The 18670-nt window shown below is 36.6% G+C and overlaps 2 protein-coding genes and 1 pseudogene across 3 annotated transcripts; all 3 read right to left on the reverse strand.

The window, feature by feature from the left end:
* Window positions 1–5225: 5225 nt before the first annotated feature.
* LOC120608467 (uncharacterized) lies at window positions 5226–5344 on the reverse strand (annotated as a pseudogene).
* Window positions 5345–6303: 959 nt separating this feature from the next.
* On the reverse strand, window positions 6304–18644 carry AK6 (adenylate kinase 6). 2 transcript variants are annotated; one of them, XM_039870145.1, is made up of 6 exons: window positions 18476–18546; window positions 18094–18152; window positions 16511–16603; window positions 9461–9519; window positions 9208–9353; window positions 6306–6840 (listed from the first exon to the last, which is right to left on the reverse strand). In XM_039870145.1, exons 1-6 carry the CDS (start codon window positions 18532–18534, stop codon window positions 6648–6650), a joined length of 609 nt encoding a protein of 202 aa, XP_039726079.1. In that variant the 5' UTR covers window positions 18535–18546; the 3' UTR covers window positions 6306–6647. The 2 variants fall into 2 exon arrangements, with proteins under 2 accessions (XP_039726080.1, XP_039726079.1); XM_039870146.1 differs by lacking the exon at window positions 18094–18152 and having other exon boundaries at window positions 6304–6840; window positions 18507–18644.
* TAF9 (TATA-box binding protein associated factor 9) lies at window positions 14764–18590 on the reverse strand. Its single transcript, XM_039870143.1, has 3 exons — window positions 18507–18590; window positions 16511–16603; window positions 14764–15725 (listed from the first exon to the last, which is right to left on the reverse strand). The coding sequence occupies exon 3, from the start codon at window positions 15706–15708 to the stop codon at window positions 14911–14913; it is 798 nt and encodes a 265-aa protein (XP_039726077.1). The 5' UTR covers window positions 15709–15725; window positions 16511–16603; window positions 18507–18590; the 3' UTR covers window positions 14764–14910.
* Window positions 18645–18670: the final 26 nt, after the last annotated feature.

Consider the following 18670-nt stretch of genomic DNA (forward strand, 5'->3'; position numbering starts at 1 on the left):
TCCTTCCTAAGGCCTCGGCTCCTTCCCGCTTTCCGCAGTGGAAATCAGACTTCAGGTCAGAAGCAGACAACTCCCTCTCCCGCACCTTTCTGCCAGGGATCGTCGTAATGATCCCCGTGGACGCATTCAAAATGAAGAAATGAAAGGCTCAAAGAGCTGATCGTAAAGCTCCTAAGGCACGGAGGCCGAATTCAGACCCACAGCTGTCTGCAGTGTCTCCCAGCTGACCTCTTTCCAGCGGGTGACGGCCCCCATGGACGGAGGGGCCAAAGCATCCCTGGCTACGCTGTCTGTGGGTGGCCGTGAACCCTGCAAGAGGATACAGAGACGAATGAGACGTACTTTGTACCTCTAGGGCTCAAAGTGTCAGTGAGTGCTCCTCCAACTTCGCTACCCCAGTACCCGCAGATGACCGAGCTTCGCCCACAGAGCCCCAAGGCCCCGGGAGGGCTGTGCATTTGCCGCAAGTGAGCCTTTTCTCGGAAGTCTGCGATTCTGGCTCGAAATGGACGTCACCAGAGAGCTTTTTGCCAAACTACCATATACATATATATGCATATATATGTTCATCTATATGCATATATATGTATATGGTGGATTTTCGAAGGAAACCTGCGTGGACCCCTGCTCTACCACAGAAGACAGGCCGCTCCTCGCACCTCCACCTCCCAGCAGTGTGGACACCGGGCGTTCCAGAGCCACAATTCCGCATGATCTCTTTTCATCCCAGAGGCCCCGGGGCTCCTTCCTAAGGCCTCGGCTCCTTCCCGCTTTCCGCAGTGGAAATCCGACTTCAGGACGGAAGCAGACACCTCCCTCTCCCTCACTTTTCTGCCTGGGATGGTCATAATGGTCCCGTGGACGCATTCAATATGAAGAAATGAAAGGCTCAAAGAGCTGATCGCAAAGCTCCTAAGGCACGGAGGCCGAATTCAGACCCACAGCTGGCTGCAGTGTCTCCCAACTGAACGCTATCCAGCGGGCGACGGCCGCCATGGACGGAGGGGCCAAAGCATCCCTGGGTACGCTGTCTGTGGGTGGCCCTGAACCCTCCGAGAGGATACAGAGACGAATGAGACGTAGTTTGTACCTCTAGGAGCTCAAAGTGTCAGTGAGTGCTCCTCCAACTTCGGTACCCCAGTACCCGCAGATGACCGAGCATCGCCCCCAGAGCCCCAAGTCCCCGGGAGGGCTGTGCATTTGCCGCAAGTGAGCTGTTTCTCGGAAGTCTGCGATTCTGGCTCAAAATGGACGTCACTAGAGAGCTTTTTGCCAGAGCTACCATATACATATAGATGAATATATATATATACTTTAATTCTTTAAACTTTCTCAAAAGTTGTTTTCATTGTTTTGCTATTCTAGTTCCTATTTGTTTCCATAAAAATTTTAGAATCAATTATTGTTTTATTTTATGCTGGGATTTTTGTTAAGATTGAATTTATAGATCAATTTGGGGGAAAACTGACATGTTAATAATATTGAGTTTTTGAATTCACAAACATGGTATACCCATGGATCTTTCTCTTATTTGAATTTTTAGCATGCAGATCTTGCACATATTTTGTTAGACATGTATCTCAGTATGTCATCTTTTTTGTTACTATTGTAAATGATATTGTTTAATTTTAATTTCCACTTGTTTGTCACTACTCTATGGAAATGCAATTGACTTTTGGGTATTGGTCTTGTATCCTGTGACCTTGTTAAAAGTCACTTCTTAGTTCAAGTAGCTTTTGTTTGGATTCTCTTTGGAATTTCAGCAAAAGTAATCATGTTGACTGAGAATAGCTTAGTTATTCCTTTCAGCTCTGTATATCTTCATTTTCTTGCTTAATGTACTGGCTAGGACCTCCTGGATGACCAATATGCTTTTTATTCACTAGTCTTGTTTCACAAATTAATTTTTGAAACCCCTTAAATAGTAAACCTCTGGATGGATTTCAGGGGTCTGTGAATCTTTGAAAAATATAAGCAACATTGTGTATTAATATGTATATCTATATTTCCTTACAGGAAGTGGGTTCATGGCTAATTCAGACTGTCAAAGGGATTTACATCATCAAAAGAGTTAAGGAACTAAATTTTAAATAAAACCCTAGGTATATATAAAGACTCTTCATGATATTAGTTTTCACATATACAGCAATGAAAGTTATTAAGAACAGAAATTTTGTTTTTTACCTTGCCCTCCCCCACTCCATAGAAAGAATAAACAGTTCTCTGCAGTTTTGAACCCTATCACTTCTGTGTTAAGGACAAATTTAAATGTTGGTAGGGATTGGTGGTAGGATGCTTAGAATGCATACAAAATATAGATGAAGTAAGGCCAAATCCCTATTTCAAAGCCCTCAAAAATAAAAATATACCAAAAAGGGCATAAGGCGGGAAAAAAATCACTGGTTATGCATACGCTAAAGCTTATTATCTTAAGGCACTCTTGAGAAACAGAATAAATCATATTAAGCTTCATTTACAGAATTATAAAATGATTGAAAATTGGGCACATTTATCTCCCTGTTTGTTTTAAATTGGCCTAAATCCAGAGACAAATAATAAATGAGGTTATTTTTAAGTTCTTTTTCCAACTATAAAATGTTAAAGCTTTGTCTCTAGTTTTATGTGAAAACCTAGGACTAAAATTAGTGAATATATTAATATTTATAAAATTCCCAAAAGGTGTCTAGCTCTGTATTAGATTCCATTATCTCCCCTCCGTTGAAGGAAAATCTCATTTATTATTATGAGTCAATATTAGTGTTAACATAATTAGCAATCACTTGATTACCATAATTTAGTGAATCCCAGTAATGAAAAGACAAGTCTTCTCAAAACATTTATACTATTAAAAATAATAATAATAAACACATATATGGTGCTTCATATATGCCAAGCACAATTTATTTAATCCTTACAATAGCCCAATGAAGTAATTATCCTCATTTCATATGATTTGTAGTACTGGGTAGCACCTTTCTTTGTGATATTATTCTAGTCCAAGTAATTTTTCTTTTTTTCTTTTATTTTTAATTAAATCTATTGAGGCGACATTGGTTAATAAAATTATATAGGTTTCAAGTGTACAGTTCAATGTCATATGTATATTGCATGTGTATTCACCACTCAAAGTTAAATTTCTCTCCGTCACCATATATTTGACTCCCTTTACCTTTATTATCTCCCCGCCTCCCCGCTTCTCTCTGGTAACCATTAAACTGTTGTCTGTGTCTATGAGTCTGTTTGTCTTGTTCGTTTGTTGCTTTCAGTTTTATATCTCACAGATGAGTGCAATTATATGGTTCTCAACTTTTTCTCACTTATTTTGCTTAGCACAATAATCTCAAGATCTACTCATGTTGTCACAAATGACAGTATTTCATCTTTTCTTATGGCTGAGTAAATTCCATTGTATATATATATGGACCACGTCTTCTTTATCCAGTCATCTATCGAAGGCCACTTTGGTTGTTTCCATGTCTTGGCCACTGTGAATAATGCTGCAGTGAACATGGGGGTGCATAGATTTTAATGAATAAATGTTTTCAAATTTGGGGGATAGATATCCAGAAAGGTCATGTGATAATTCTAGTCTTAATTTTTTGAGAAACCTCCATATGGTTTTCCATAGTGGCTGTACAAATTTACATTCCCACCAGCAATATTTGAGGGTTCCTTTTTCCCCACAGCCTCTCTAAGACTTGTTATTACTTGTCTTGTTGAAGATAGCCATTCTAGCAGGTGTGAGGTGGGATAACATTGTGATTTTGCTTTGCATTTCTCTAATAGCTAGTGAAGTTGAGCATCTTTTCACATATCTGTTGGTCATTTGTATGTCTTCTTGGGAAAGGAAAACCTCTTCAATAAATGGAGCTGGGAAAATTGAAAAGCCACATGCAAAACAATGAAACTAGACTGCTGTCACCATACACCAAAATTAACTCAAAATGGTACAAACACCTAAATATAAGACCTGAAACAATAAATTGCATGGAAGAAACGTAGATACTAAACGCATGGGCCTTAGATTTAGAGAGGATTTTATGAATTGACCTCGAAGGCAAGGGAAATAAATGACTATTAAACTAAAAAGCTTCTGCACAGCAAATCAAGACAAAGAGGCAACCAACTGAATAGAAGATATTTGCAAACAAAACCTCTGATAAAGGGCTAATATCCAAAATATACAAAGAACTCATACAACTCAACAAGAAAACAATCCAATCAAAAAATAGGCAGAGGACCTGACCAAGTAATCTTTCTTCTTTACCTCCACACCCATTCTTGAAGGCTCTGCGTTCTTTATCATTTATTGTTTTCTGATAATTAGTAGAAAATAATCCTTCTCTTCTGTTCTTTCATTGTGTTACAATCTCCGAAAGGGTACTTGTTACAATCTACCCTATTTGTCTAAAATGTCCATTTGTGTAGATCACCTTTGTATGCTACATTAAGATCATCTAGAGGTCGAGAACTTATCTTGGGAGGTCTTCCCTAGCAGTGATTTGCATGGAGTCTTGCACATTCATAATAGGCAATCTGTGTTTATTAAAATGAGTTTACTAAATGTCATTTGCATACAATTTGTCTTCCAGGAATTTACTCGATAAACTTGCTCATGTGCAAAACCATATAAGCATTAGGCAGCACAACTCAATGGGTAAGAGTCTGCTAGGATGAAATCCTGACTCTGATACTTTCTAGTCATGATCTTGGGTAAGTTACTTAACCCTTCTGTGTCTTGATTCTGTCACCTGTAATGGAAATAATACCTACCTCAGATGGTAGTCATGTGGATTAAGAGAACACTTTTGAAATGTGTTTAAGAGTGCCCGGCACATAGTAATATATGTATTATTATTTCTTACATCATCGTAATAGTGAAAAGCTGGAAACAACCTAAATGTCCATCAATAGGGGATTGTTTAAATCAACCTTAGCACATCCTTAATGGAATTCTATGCAAACATTAAAAAGATTAGGGGTCCAGAGAACATGTACAAATGACTAATAGATATTTGAAAAGAGGCTCAACATCATTAGTCATTAGGGAAATGTAAATCAAAACCAAAATGAAATGTGACCGTACATCCACAGGATGGCTATTATGAACAGTAGCAAGTGTTGGCAAGAATATTTTTTTAGGCAAGGCAACTCTTGGTTGACCTCACAGATTGCAAGGACCTTGTCTGCTTACAATTCCTTATTATTATTATTTTTATTTTTTACACCTACAGCACCTGGACTTCCTAGGTGGTCTCCCATCCAAGTACTAACCAGGCCCAACCCTGCTTAGCTTCTGAGATCAGACAAGATCCAGCTTGTTCAGGGTAGCATGGCCGTAGACTAGAATGTGGGAAAATAAGATCCCTAATACATGGATGCTGGGAATGTAATACAACAACTTTGGAAAACAGTTTGGTATTCTTCAGAAGTTAAACTCAGTTGCAATATGACCCAGCAATTTCCCTCCTATGTATCTGAGAATTGAAAACATACATCCACATAAAAACTGTACACAAGTATTCATAATACCCAAAGTGGATACAATCCAATTGTGCAACTGATGGAATGGATAAGTAAAATGTGGTATAGCCATACAGTGGAATGTTATTTGACCATAACAAGGAATAGGGTACCAGTACAGGCTACATGGATGACCTTGAATACATTATACTAAGTGAAAGAAGCCAGACACAAAAGGCCACGTTATTGCATGATTCCATTTATATGAAATGTCCAGAATATACAAATCCATATAGACAAAGTAGATTAGTGATTACAAAGGGCTGGGAGAAGGGAAGAATGGCAAGTGACTGCTAATGGGTATGGGATTTCTTTTGGGTGAGGTGATGAAAATGTTACAGAATTATAGTGCTGTTGGTTGCACAGTCTTGTGAATATGATAAAAACCAGTGAATTGTACACTTTAAAATGGTTAATTTTATGTGAATTGTATTTTAATTAAAAAAAAAAATAGGGAGGTCTGTAGGTTCTGAGATGGTATAATCTCCAAAATATATTAAATGAAAAAAAGAAAATACAAAACAGTTTCATGGTATGCTATCATGTGCCAAAAAAAAGTACACACACAATGCACTTTGCAGGCACATAAAATCTCTGAAAAGACACATAGGTAACATTATTTCCTAAAGGGAGGGGTTCTGGGGTAGTTGAGGAACAAGGGTGGCCTGTAAGGAAAATCTACCTTCCATGTATACCCTTTTGTACCTTTTGAATTTTACAGAGTACATGTATTACCATTTCCTTTTTTCTAAAGGAAGAAATAAAAATGGAAAACTCTGATGCTTTATCTGTAGACTTTAGTTTTATTTTAAGAGATCATCTTCATTTTCTTCTATGATAAACTTAGAAGATATCCATCCACTCATTTGGTCAGATTTATTTATTCTTTAGCAATTGAAGCATTAAATGATAAGAGCTTTTATTCGCAATCTGTAATATATTCATTATACTTAAGAATGTTTAGCTTTCTCATGGAGAAAAAAAAAAAAACAAACGTAAACCTTTATACTATCCACCTACTAGTTCTGTAGCACAATTTTCATTTAAAAGTTTTACTGGTAATCAGACAATTTATATGATGTGAGAAATATCAAGAGTGATTACAAAGTGGCCAGTCTTATAAATCAAGAGCTATGATCTTTGATCCATTGCTCAATCCATTTCAATATCTGATTGATATTATCCTCTAGATCTTCTGGTTTATTGCTGGACAGCTGATGTACTATTTCTTCCTTGTAGGATGCTAATGCTTCTTCATAAAGAACTTGAAAAATTTCACACTGAATATTATCTTTTAGTTTCTTCTCATTATAACCCCTACAAGTAGTCAAGAGAAAGATATAAAAAGTAAATTGAATGACATTAACTGGAATTTTAAGAACATACCAGAAACTTGACAATTTTGAATACATGAAAAATCACACAAAAATACTTCTTGTAGTTTCTTTACCTATAGAAAATAGACTGGCACCTAAAATTTGAGACTTTTTTAACAAAAGGGTTAAAGTAAGGACCAATGTTTAGGTTTGCCCCCCAATATTTTCCCCCACAATATGTCAGCCAGTCAGTTAACAAACATATCTACCTATCTCAAGCCAAATTCTGAGCTATGAGATAAATAAGAAGTCTATAGTTACAGTCCTAGGTTTCAAAAGAATTAGAAGAGTTTAGATATAGACAGATAAAACAAATGGCTGACATACAATAAAATAAAATGCATATGATTGGAATACTATATACTAATTGGGTACTTGATCACACAGATGGATCTTTACCAATTCCAAAGACACTGAAAAAAAATTAAACTTATGTACTCTTTAGGCAGGTATGTAAATTAGCCAACAAATTAGCTTGTGAAAAATATAAAGAAAATTCAAACTCTAATTTATTAAACCTTGTAACAATCAAAATTAAATTGAACTATTTAAAAGGTGATTAACTATGAAAAACCCACAGAATGGGGAAAAATTTTGGCAAATCATATTCCATATGATGGAAATTTGACAATAAAAAGGAATGAAGTACTGGTGCATGTTGATAACACAGATGAAATTTGAAAACACTGCTATATGAAAGAAGCCAAACACAAAAGACTACATATTGTATGATTTCATTTATATGAAATGCTAGAATAGGCAAATTTACAGAGACAGAAAATAAATTACTGGTGGCCATGGGCTGGAGGACTAAAGAGAAATGGAGAATGACTGCTACAGGGTATAGGGTTCTCTTTTGTGGGGGGTGGGGAGGGTGAGCATTTTCTAAAATTGTAGTAATAGATACACACCTCTGTGAATATACTAAAAATTACTGAATTGTATACTTCAATGGATGAATTGTATGGTATGTGAATTTTTCTTAAAAGGTGATTACCTTGTAATTTTTCAATGGTTGAAAACAAGACTAGCTCTCTCATAGCCAGTCTTTGGCTATTTACAAAAAACAGCAATTTTTAAATAGAATTTTAAATTGACTTGTTTGAGGAAAAGCATATATGCCATATGATCTTTATTACTTCTCTGTTCAAATACTTTTAATGGCTTTTCATTGCCTCAAGAAAAATGATTAAAGTTTTAGGTTTAGCTCCAACCTAACTTTGCTACTATATTCTTTTGTGCAAGGATTTTGCAGGTGTCCCATCCAGTGGTAGTTAGACAGCGCTAACTATAGTCAGTGAGAAGCACAAATTCTGAACCTGAGACAGCCCTTTACATTCCTCTTAGAATTCTCATCGTCCCACAGACTGAATTAAAAGACAGTGAGAAAATGTTTTCCTTAAAAATTTCTCTGTGACAACATGGATAGACATATAGGGTATTATGCTAAGTGAAGTAAGTCAGACAGAGAAAGAGAAATACCATATATTTCATTTATATGTGGAGTCTAAAGAACAAAATAAATGAACAAACAAAACAGAAACAGACTCATAGATACAAAGAGCAAATTGGTGATTGCCAGATGAGAGTGGGTTGTGGGGCTGAGTGAAAAAAGTGAAGGGATTAAGAAGTACAAATTGGTAGTTACAAAATAGTCATGGGGATATAAAGCATAGGGAATATAGTCAATAATGTTGTAATAACTATGTATAGAGCCAGGTGGCTACTAGACTAATTGCGGGGATCACTTCATAAATTATATAAATGTCTAACTACTATGTTGTCCACTTGAATATAAAATATTGAATGTCAACTCTAATTGAAAAAAATTTTTTTTTTAAATTTCTCCTTTTTGGTTATTCTGGATTAAGTGTGACATACTCTTGGAGGGACTAACTCAAATATATGTTAAAAGTTGTGAAATGTCAATTTTTTTTTAAGTTTTTCATAACCTTTTCCATTCTTATTGTGAGGATAATTTGGATAATGTTCATTCAATAGGAAAGAATATGTTATTGGCTTGGCTGTTTTTCTAGTAAGGTTTTACATTAAGGAAAAAGCACGACTGAATAGGGTTGCTAAATAGTACATTCTACCGAATCAAATTGTCAGTTGAGGTATTCATCTACATGGTTATAAATTACTGCCTGTGAGATACAACTCTTTTTCTTTTAGAGTCAGAATGTTGGTACCATGCGGATCTGGTTTATAGCTACAGAACAAATGAAGTAGTCACAATGGCCAATTTCAAGAACCTAAATAAAAGTTTATATTATACTTTAAGAATTCAATGTTTTCCCTTTCTTACCTTGTTTCAAGTCTTTTGTACAATATACTGTTATCTGTTTTCAATACAAAAACTATGTGAAACCAGCGTTCAGGAAAGAAATCACAACCATGGTAATCAACAATAACGCCACCTTCACTCATTTGGTTTTCTAGCTCATCAACTACCTATAAGCAAGGGAGAAGAAAAAAAGATGAATGCTCCTTTAGAAAACTGATGTCAACTTTCCTATTAAATTTTTAAAGTGTGTACTTTATTTAAAAATTGTACTTACTCTGTCTTCATCTAAAATGGGACAATCATACTCTTCATCATAGCCATCATATAACTGCCCTGAAAGAGATTTACATTGGCTTGTTAAAGTAACTTTCTAAGTAACTTTCAGTAATTTTCAATTAATTCTAGACTTTAGGAAGGGAAATGTATCACCAATTACTCTTTTGGAGACAAGGGAGGGCACTAACACAATACATGTCATGTGGACAGCAAATATAAAGAACAGTAATGATTATATTTTTTTCTGTTCGGAAAACTGGATAGTGACATATCTGAAACTGTTTATCAAAATTGAAACTAAAGAATGAATAATAGACAATTTAGGAATTTATGGGGTTATTAGAAGAGAACTGCATTATTTTTGGTGACCTACAGATTAACGGGAAGAGGAGACACATGGATACACTCTCACACATTAACAGGAGATTAAATTCCAAACTTATTAGGCTGAGGATATGAAACTTATTATAAACAACAAGTTCTTGATTCCAGAAATTAACCCTCTTGTCACTGAGGGCACATCTTTATGAGGTTTGAGGAAGTGGAGTCAGTACCCAGATGATATGGAAGAATATCTTTACTTCTCCATCTTCAGCATCTCCCAAAGCCAAGTGTTAAGTCTTATTTCAGAAGGCAAAACAAGAATGATGGGCAGTTGTAAAGAAGATTTAAACCTAACATAACTTTCCAACAAGCCAAAGCTGGCTTTCAAAGTGAGTCTTACATCAGAGGGTGAGGTATACCAATCCTACCCTCACTTGAATTGCTGGGAGGTATGTAATAAGGCAGGCTAAGATCATCTGTTTAGCCATCTCTAGGGATATGCTTCCTACCTCTTCTCCCTTAATATTTTGGCACAGGTTGAAATTAGGTTAAAATGAGCATGAATTCTAAAGTAATATTAAAGGGTAGTCCTGAGGATTAGTGTAAGGCCAGAAGCAGTTTTAATTTTCTGTCTTGCCTGGAGCGTCTGTGGACTGATTCTGGGCATATAAGCCACTTATCTCTATAGACCCCTAATGTGGCCTCTGCTCAATACTATGTAGAATAGACTAAGTAGCAACATGATCAATGCTTATGATATAAGCAATAAAACATAAAAAGCAGAATTCAAAGTTGTCTGCAATAAAGACAAAGATTGGAAGAAAAACAAAAGATGGAAATAAATTAGTAGGTTTTGGAGCAATTTTTCTGTGTATTATTTTTACAATACTATATATTTTTTTATAACGCCACAAAATCTGACTACCTACAGCTGATTCTGTACTGTGTGGGAGTCTGGAGTAGACAAATGCTGAGGTGCCTTGATATTTTAAAATCTTGACTCTTAGAAGACTAGGGAAATCTTTAAAAATATATGCTGTCTATAATACAGACAACTATTGCAACATTTTTAGAATTAAAGTCTATACTGCAATGCTGAAAAGCAGGATTTGTTAAATCTTGTTAATATGTTTTAATAAAATAGTGTAATCCAAGCTTTCAAGCATTCATTTCAAAAAACATTTATCAAACACCATATACCAGTGTCTTAAGGGTAATGAGGATATAATAGTGAACATCAGAGAGTTTACAGTAAAATGAGAGAGGATAGACGACAAGGAAATTATACAGTATTTTAATGTTATAGTTCATGGTGCTATGGGAACAATAAAATAGGCACCTATTATGTTAGAAACATAAACATAGGATATTATAGGAGGCTTCCTGGAGGAAACCTGAAGCAGTTAGCTAAGGAAAAAAAGGTAGAGAAGACTATTCTCAACAGAAAACAAGATATTCAAAGCCAGAGAGACTAGGGAAGTTAGGCTCTTCTCTTTCACAGGAGGGAGTCTTTCAGAATAGTTAGGAAATTTGGTGATAAGGAATCAAGTAAACCGAAGCTAGGTCAAAAAGGGCTTTGAAAGCTGCATTGAGTTTAGACTTTATCCTAAGGCAAAGGAAAACAGTTAAAGCATTTTAAGCGTGAAATATGATCGATTTCAAAATTTTAAAAATCATTTTGCTTTGTGAGAACAAGTTGGAAGGAAGCAAATCCAGAAGCATAGATAGCATATCAAGGCTACTGAATTTTAGGTGAGTGATGATTGTACCACAGGAAATGGGAAGAAACAGATTCTAAACTTCATTTCAAATTTCAAAAAATGGAAATTTATACTTTAGAAAATTTCAATTAGAAGTCAAATTTATAGTTGTCTAGTCACAGGATCTTAATCTAGCAAAGATGATTGGGCTTGCTTTGATTAAATTACCAAAAGCTTAGAAAATTATTCAATTTTGTTAACAGTTTATTTAAAAATATATTACATGCAGAAAAAAAAATTGGTTGTGGAGCCCGAGTTACAAGGTTAAGCTCTTACTTTAAAAGACGTTCCTAGCTGTTGTTAGTCAAGCTGTATCATGTTTAAATGCCATCCTAGAATTCATACACTCATGTGAAAGCTGTTCTTTAAAGATATTGGGATGCTGGTTATGTTTTGATGCTATTGCTAATATTTGACATTTTCAGATTTTTTCCTTTGGAAACATATTTACCACATTTACTTCAATCCAACAAGAAGCCTTTAACGGTAATGCAATCCGTACAAGAAGTTAATTGGTTTAGGATGGAGAGCTTTGGTATCTGACCTTTAAAGAGCAATGAATTCTTAGAGAAGTTGGCACCAAAAAATGTGACATTCAAGTTGGGCTTTTTAGAGTTTTAAGGCAGATAAGGGTATATCTACAGGTAAGGGAATGACATATGTAAAGACGTGGAGGTGAAAAATTCCCAGTGTATATAAGGAATAGTGCACTGTGGGAAGACTGTAGGAGACATAGGAGAGAGTGATTGCAGGTTAAGGATGAAGGTAGACTGAAGCCAGTTCATAATCTCCTATACTTCACTAAAGAGGATGGACTTTATCAGCAAAAAGTTCCAGTCATGTTATTCCTGCTCTTTTTTTAAAGGACATGATGGTGTAGAATAGGGAGGGAAGAGATACTGAAGGTATGAGATTCAGCACAAATGGTCTTGAGAATTGGATAGGGGTACCAGAGAAACACAGCGCCAATAGTCTTAGGAATGGGATAGAGGTCCATAGGAATTTTTCCGATGAACTATCAGGATTTAAAGGGCAAATGGATCTGTCTAGTGTATGAATGTGTTTCTAGGTGTGGGGAATAGGAATGCACTTTGGAGATGTCTGGGAACTTTCCAGATGGTTACATTTAGGTATCTAGAAATTGGACTAAGTTTTAATTATAAACTTAACAGTCATCAGCAAAAAGGTGACTAGTTCTGAGTGAATGAAATTACTATAGGGAGGGGCAGAATTACAAGATGGTGGCAGTGAAATCAGAGCATCAAATGTAAAGACTGGAAGAGAAAAGTGTAGGAGAGGCCAATGGAGAAGTTAGTTCCAAAGGCTTCCAGTGGAAGGAAAAAATGGGACACAAAAGAGGTGAGTGTGGAGATGGCAAACTTTTGGAAAGGGTCAGATAGAAAATACTTCGGGCTTTATGAGCGTCTTTAGCTAGTGGTTCTTATCAAAACAGCAGCAGTTTGCCAGCCCCTAGGTTAGAAACAGAAAAGATTTTAATGTGTTGAGGGTCCATCTATACTTTACAATTTGCCACCTCTATTTGAAATGGATCCAATGTCAATATATTACTTTGTTGAGACCTACAGGCATCCTGGAGTTAGGAACAGAGGCTTCAGACTGATCAACTGGTGGCAGGAAAATTAAGGATGCTGATAAGTGTCATTAAACGACTGCACATGAGAAAGGATAGTGAGGAGGTATCTGAGGACTGGAAGAACAGGGTAAGGAAAGCATTCTTAGTCACACCACATTAAGGACTCCCAATAGTTTTATTAACTTTAATTCCCCAACTAAATTTTTTCCTGTCTTGGTTCCAAATGGCATAAGGATGGTCTCTTACAAATATAGTTGACCCTTGAACAATGCGGGATTAGGAGGACCAACCTCCCGAAGTCAAAAATTTGTGTATAACTACAGTTGGCCCTCCACAAAAATGGATTCCCAACCATGAAGTTGAACTGCACAAGTCAACTGAAAAAATGTCCCCTGAAAAGCAAAATCGCCCCTAGCTAAGGACCACTGATTTATAGGTGATTGCATGGTTTCCTTTAAAATAATATCACCATTTGAAAAAAAGAGGCTGAATATCTCAGACTATTTTCTTGTTAAGATCCTCAGAATATTTTGTAGAGAGTCTCAAGTATATTTAAATAACATCTGAGAAAAAAAAATCAAGTACATTATGAAGTTAAAAAGTACCTTATCTAACATGTCAAGTCAGACCAGAAATCCTCTATCTGGCAATACAGGATGGGGAAAAACACTTTTCCTTTAAGGCTTAAATTCCACCTCAATAAATACAAAAAGGATAGGTGAGACTATACACCACACAGTTGGCTAAAATGGCATAAATACACGAATACACAAATACACGTAGGAGAGGACCCCATGGACTAGTGTTACTGTTCCTTGCAATGCTACTTATGGTAGATTATATAGCAACCTTATTAAGTTTAGAAATGTTAAACTGAGCGGGTGATTTTGGACTGGAAGACATGACTGTATGTGACTGAAATCACTTGACAAAAACAGTGGAGTTCAACAGGCAAAGAAATAAAACCAGATTTCATAAAAGTATAAAATGGAAACTGAGTAGCTACATACAAGAGCAAATAAAGACCTAAGTTTTATTAACTGTAACTTAAATACCAGACCTGGATTAAAAATATGAGCATGATAGTCATTTATAATTATCAAGCAAAGATGCGGAAAATTGACCTGCAAAAGGGAATGCTGGAAAAAACATTTTTTAAATTTTTAAGTGGGGAGATACTAAGAGACACATCAAGGGTTTAAATATAACCAAAGGGATAGAAAATAAGACCTAAGAAGAAGTTGGACAATTCAGGAAAATAAATACAAAGAGATGAGGATTCACTACGAATAAAAATCCTGACCAAATGGTCCCTCCAAAAAACAGACATGATTACACTTCAGCAATTTGAGAAAATGGACCATAACAGTGACTTATACATCAGAGATCATACTATGATTTAAATATCTGAAGACACTAAAGGTGACACTGTAGTGGTAATAAAAAGACTACAACAACTTCAAATTGTTGCAACTGTTATTCCTGTTGCTGATGAGGGGGAAAATTGTTTCTAAAAACAATCGCCAAAGTACCAACATCAAAGTGAAGAATGACAACTTTATTTTTCACACTTAAAGGCCGATGAAAAACCATTATGAATCCCATTAAAGAAAATCCAACATCTCAATTTAAAAGTATGGTAACTATATTTACTCATTAAATACTATTTCACTTTTCTAAAACACAACTTGAAAACATCCAGCATGCATGTTTAATCTCAGTACAGTGGATTCAAGACCAAGTATACATGTTACATGCATCAAGGCTAGATTACAAATTATCATAGTCATCGTCGTCATCGTCATCGTCATCGTCATCATCATCACGCTTTCTTTTCAATGCATTTGATGATTCATTGGCAGTATTTTGTGACGACACCATGTTAGTGGTAATAAGAATGTTTTTGGACCCAATTAATGATGGATTAATCAGGACATTCTGAACTGCTGATGTTGCAGGAATTGATGCTTTTACAGCTGGGGACTGCGAAGTGGGCATCTGTACTGTAAACCTTTGCCCTGTGAGGGACATTGGAGTCCCTACTTTAGTTGAAACAGACATGGTTTGTGGGGTTGGTGTGCCAAGTGTGGGAGTACTTGGTCTGCTAGTAACTGAACCAACACTCAGCCGTGGAACTGTTATTCTTCCCGCAGAAGTAGATGCCTTTTTTTGTAAAGACTTAAGTCTATAGTTTGGAGCAGTCAAACAGTATCTATCAGGTGGCAATCTAGGGCCTGAATATGGCTTGATCAGTGGTAAAGGGGTTTGATTTCTTTGCCTTGCAATATCTAATAAAAAATCTCTTGGGGGAGGAGAAGTAAAAGACTGGTCAGCACGACACTGGATTGCCAATCGCACATCATCTGCATCAACAGTAGCTTTCTTAGCATGGCTTGAATAAATTTTTGCATCATCTAGAATTGTGGTCACATATCGGAAGGCAAACTCCAACATCTGATTTATAACTCTTGGCTCATATTCTGTAATCCCCATATCCTTCAGGATTTGTGCCATCATCTGTGCATCTTTCGGCATGCTCTTGGGAGAAGCCATCTTGCCAGACTCCATGATATCCGGTGATCAGACTTTAGATCATTTGAAAAAAATATGTACATTAGGTCAAACCTGAAATAGTTACTTTAGTAGCAACTGTTGGGAACTTTAAAAAATTTAAATATATGCTAAATTTTTAAAAATATATTTAAATTTTAAAAATCTATGTTTAATCTTTTTATTTTTAATGAGGTACACTTAAAGTTCCATTTACTTAAATTTATTAAGTTTCTACCCTGTAGAAATCATAGCAGAATATAAAAAGATAAAGACACAATAAGGGAGTGATAACAGATAAAGAGAGAAAACAGGGAAAAATAAGTAAAAACATGTATCATTTTAGAATATGTGCAGTTCTGTGCAGACAAGCAACTATCAAATTAATATATAAAAATACCACAGAACAGTTATGTCCTACTGCTTGATTTCAAAATAATGCATCCTTCCAGTGAGATCAATATAATCACTATCTCCATAGATATGCTAAGCACCACCCAAACCTTTGTTGTTCACCTGTTTCAAAACATTCTCCCTATTCCTCATATTCAGATTATATAAATCCAATCTCTTCATGGAAACCTTCTCAATCATTACTGACCACAAGAACTGCTAGCCAATTGTGGGGGCAATGTAATGGTCAAAATAACCAGGATGTGGCTTTAGACACTTAATACTTTCTACTTCTATGGGTCCCCAATAGAGCATAAATTCCTTAATAGCAATTTTTCTCTGCTTTTTGTATCCTCTCACAGTATAGTACTAATACTCCATTATCTCTCTCTCTGAAAACAAATTTAACATCAAAAATGTCCCTTACCTTCTCGAGCTAAATCACCCACATTAATGTATTTGAGTCCTGATCTTGATGCAAGTTCTTTGCCTAGTGTGGTTTTTCCAACCCCTGGTGTACCTGGAAAACAAGCCACAGAAACATATTGTTCAACAAATACTTATTAGACTTTAGCTACCTACCTGCCCTTCTTAAAGTTCTTAACAACTAAAATGAAACGTTTCCTAATTAGCAATCCTATGTGAATTAGCATACAGCATGAGCTAATCAAGACCTGTTGGATGTCAGAATCTCATCCAGGGTATCTGATTCTATCAGGAGTGGGGCTTAGGCAATTCTGATGCCAATTTGCAGACTGCTTGCCAACACTATGGAAATTGCCATCTCACATAAATTAACATCATCATTTGCTTTAATTTTTTAAAAACAAACTTCATGAAAACAATTTAAGCAGTAGGAAAGACTACTATCATTTCTACTACTGACCCCCCATATTCTTCCTTAGAGGCAACCACTGTAAACCAATTTCTTATATATCTTTCCAACAAAGTCCTATGCATATGTGTTCGTGTATACATTCATGTAAATGTATACATGATGGCACACTACATATGTATGTGTATACATATATATACATATTAGGGGCATATACACACTTTTACATAAATGGCAATGCTACACTGTGAAAGGCATTTGTAATGTAAACGTTTGTGTACATTGTTCATTTTGCTTTTTTAATACGTATTATATTTCAAGATAAATAATCAAAGGCATAATTTTCAGCTGTTCAGGGCTAATGCCACTGAAATAATAAATCCCGATCATTACAATCCAAGGGATGAATCAAGCCTCCATATTCAAGACAATAACATTTACCTCAAGTCTACTATAATACACCAAGTTTGAACCCTGGACTCACCATGTTTTTGATAACATGCTCACATTTAGATTTCTGACATTTAAATTTTAAAAATGGCTTAATATTAAAAAATAGGACACTGTCTGACCCAAACAATTCAGATGTTGTAAAATCTTCCCCTTAAGGAATCTTAAAGTCTAAAGACTAATTTGTTGAAAGGTTAATCTACAACTCCCAGAAACAGAAAGCAATTGTGAGCCACCAACAAACTTATGTTTTGTTAGATAATAACTTTATGGCTTTGTTTCCACAAAGAGCGTTTTAATCTTTCCGTGTTGCAATAGCACTACACCCAATAGATTTTTCCATGAATGCTGTAAGATGCTACTAACTGCTACAATTTAACAAATTTTCAGAGTTAAATGATCAACAATAATATCCTTTAAAGTCGTTATGAAGTATTTTAGTACCCCTCCATATAACGGGCTCCCTGAGTATGGATCCAAAGATCAAGAAAGGCCCCTGTGGGATCTTTACAGCATCCCTACACCAGAAGCGAACAGAAATGCTCAGCAGATGGCCTTTTCTTCTTGTAAGAAAAAAAGCCTGTGCAGCTAACTCGACACACACATACAGCAAATGAATCACCGTATGTCACAAACATCCGAACACTTTTACCGAAATCTACAGAGAAAAAAATGAACAACGGACCAGAAAGGCCTAAGGACTAAAGTATCCACCATCAACAGACCTGCTAAGGACCAGGCAGGCACTACCTTACATGACCTCGCTAAAAGGCAGATAACCGTGCTTTTAAAAGAAGAATCAACATTCAGTTTATAAAAAAAACTGATTCAGACAGATTAGGCAGCTTGCCAGAAAGGGGAGCTGGATTCTCCAGCTTTCCACCTCACCGAGCAACCTCTAGCCAACAAAGTTAACGTTCCCTGTCCCCTCCCCCCGCCTCCCGCAACGGTCACGAGGGCCGGGTCTCGAGGCTCGCACAACTGCCACTCTTCCAGGCCCTCGACTAGATTTTAAACAGAACGCTGAGTGCCTGACCGCGCCCCCGCCCCCCCCCCCCCATCGGGGGCCCGAAGCCCTAGGGACTCGGTGTCCTTGGCCTGCCCCACCGTCCAGCCCCTCCTCGCCGCGCGCCCTGACCGGTGAGCAGGATATTCGGAAGCAACATAGTCCTCTCCGCGACGGCTCTGGGAACTTCGGCACACGCGCTCTAAGCACAATAGGGAGGAGCCGGAAGGCGGGCGGCGGCAAGCGCCTGTGGGCTCGCGGTCCTCGAGGCCCAGCGCGGTGTTCGCAACCCGTCT

The sequence above is a fragment of the Pteropus medius genome, unplaced genomic scaffold (assembly GCF_902729225.1).
Source record: "Pteropus medius unplaced genomic scaffold, Ma_sr-lr_union100, whole genome shotgun sequence".
Taxonomy (NCBI): domain Eukaryota; kingdom Metazoa; phylum Chordata; class Mammalia; order Chiroptera; family Pteropodidae; genus Pteropus; species Pteropus medius.

Bases quoted from the DNA above. Each gene is read 5' to 3' on its own strand.
- TAF9 (XM_039870143.1), bottom strand. From the start codon at position 15,708: ATGGAGTCTGGCAAGATGGCTTCTCCCAAGAGCATGCCGAAAGATGCA.
- AK6 (XM_039870145.1), bottom strand. From the start codon at position 18,534: ATGTTGCTTCCGAATATCCTGCTCACCGGTCAGGGCGCGCGGCGAGGA. The intron at 18,153-18,475 runs GTGGGGCAGGCC...TTCTTTTAAAAG, and splicing joins CGGCGAGGAGGGGCTGGACG to CACGGTTATCTGCCTTTTAG. The intron at 9,520-16,510 runs GTAAGGGACATT...AATCTCTTTCAG, and splicing joins GGGTGATTTAGCTCGAGAAG to GGCAGTTATATGATGGCTAT.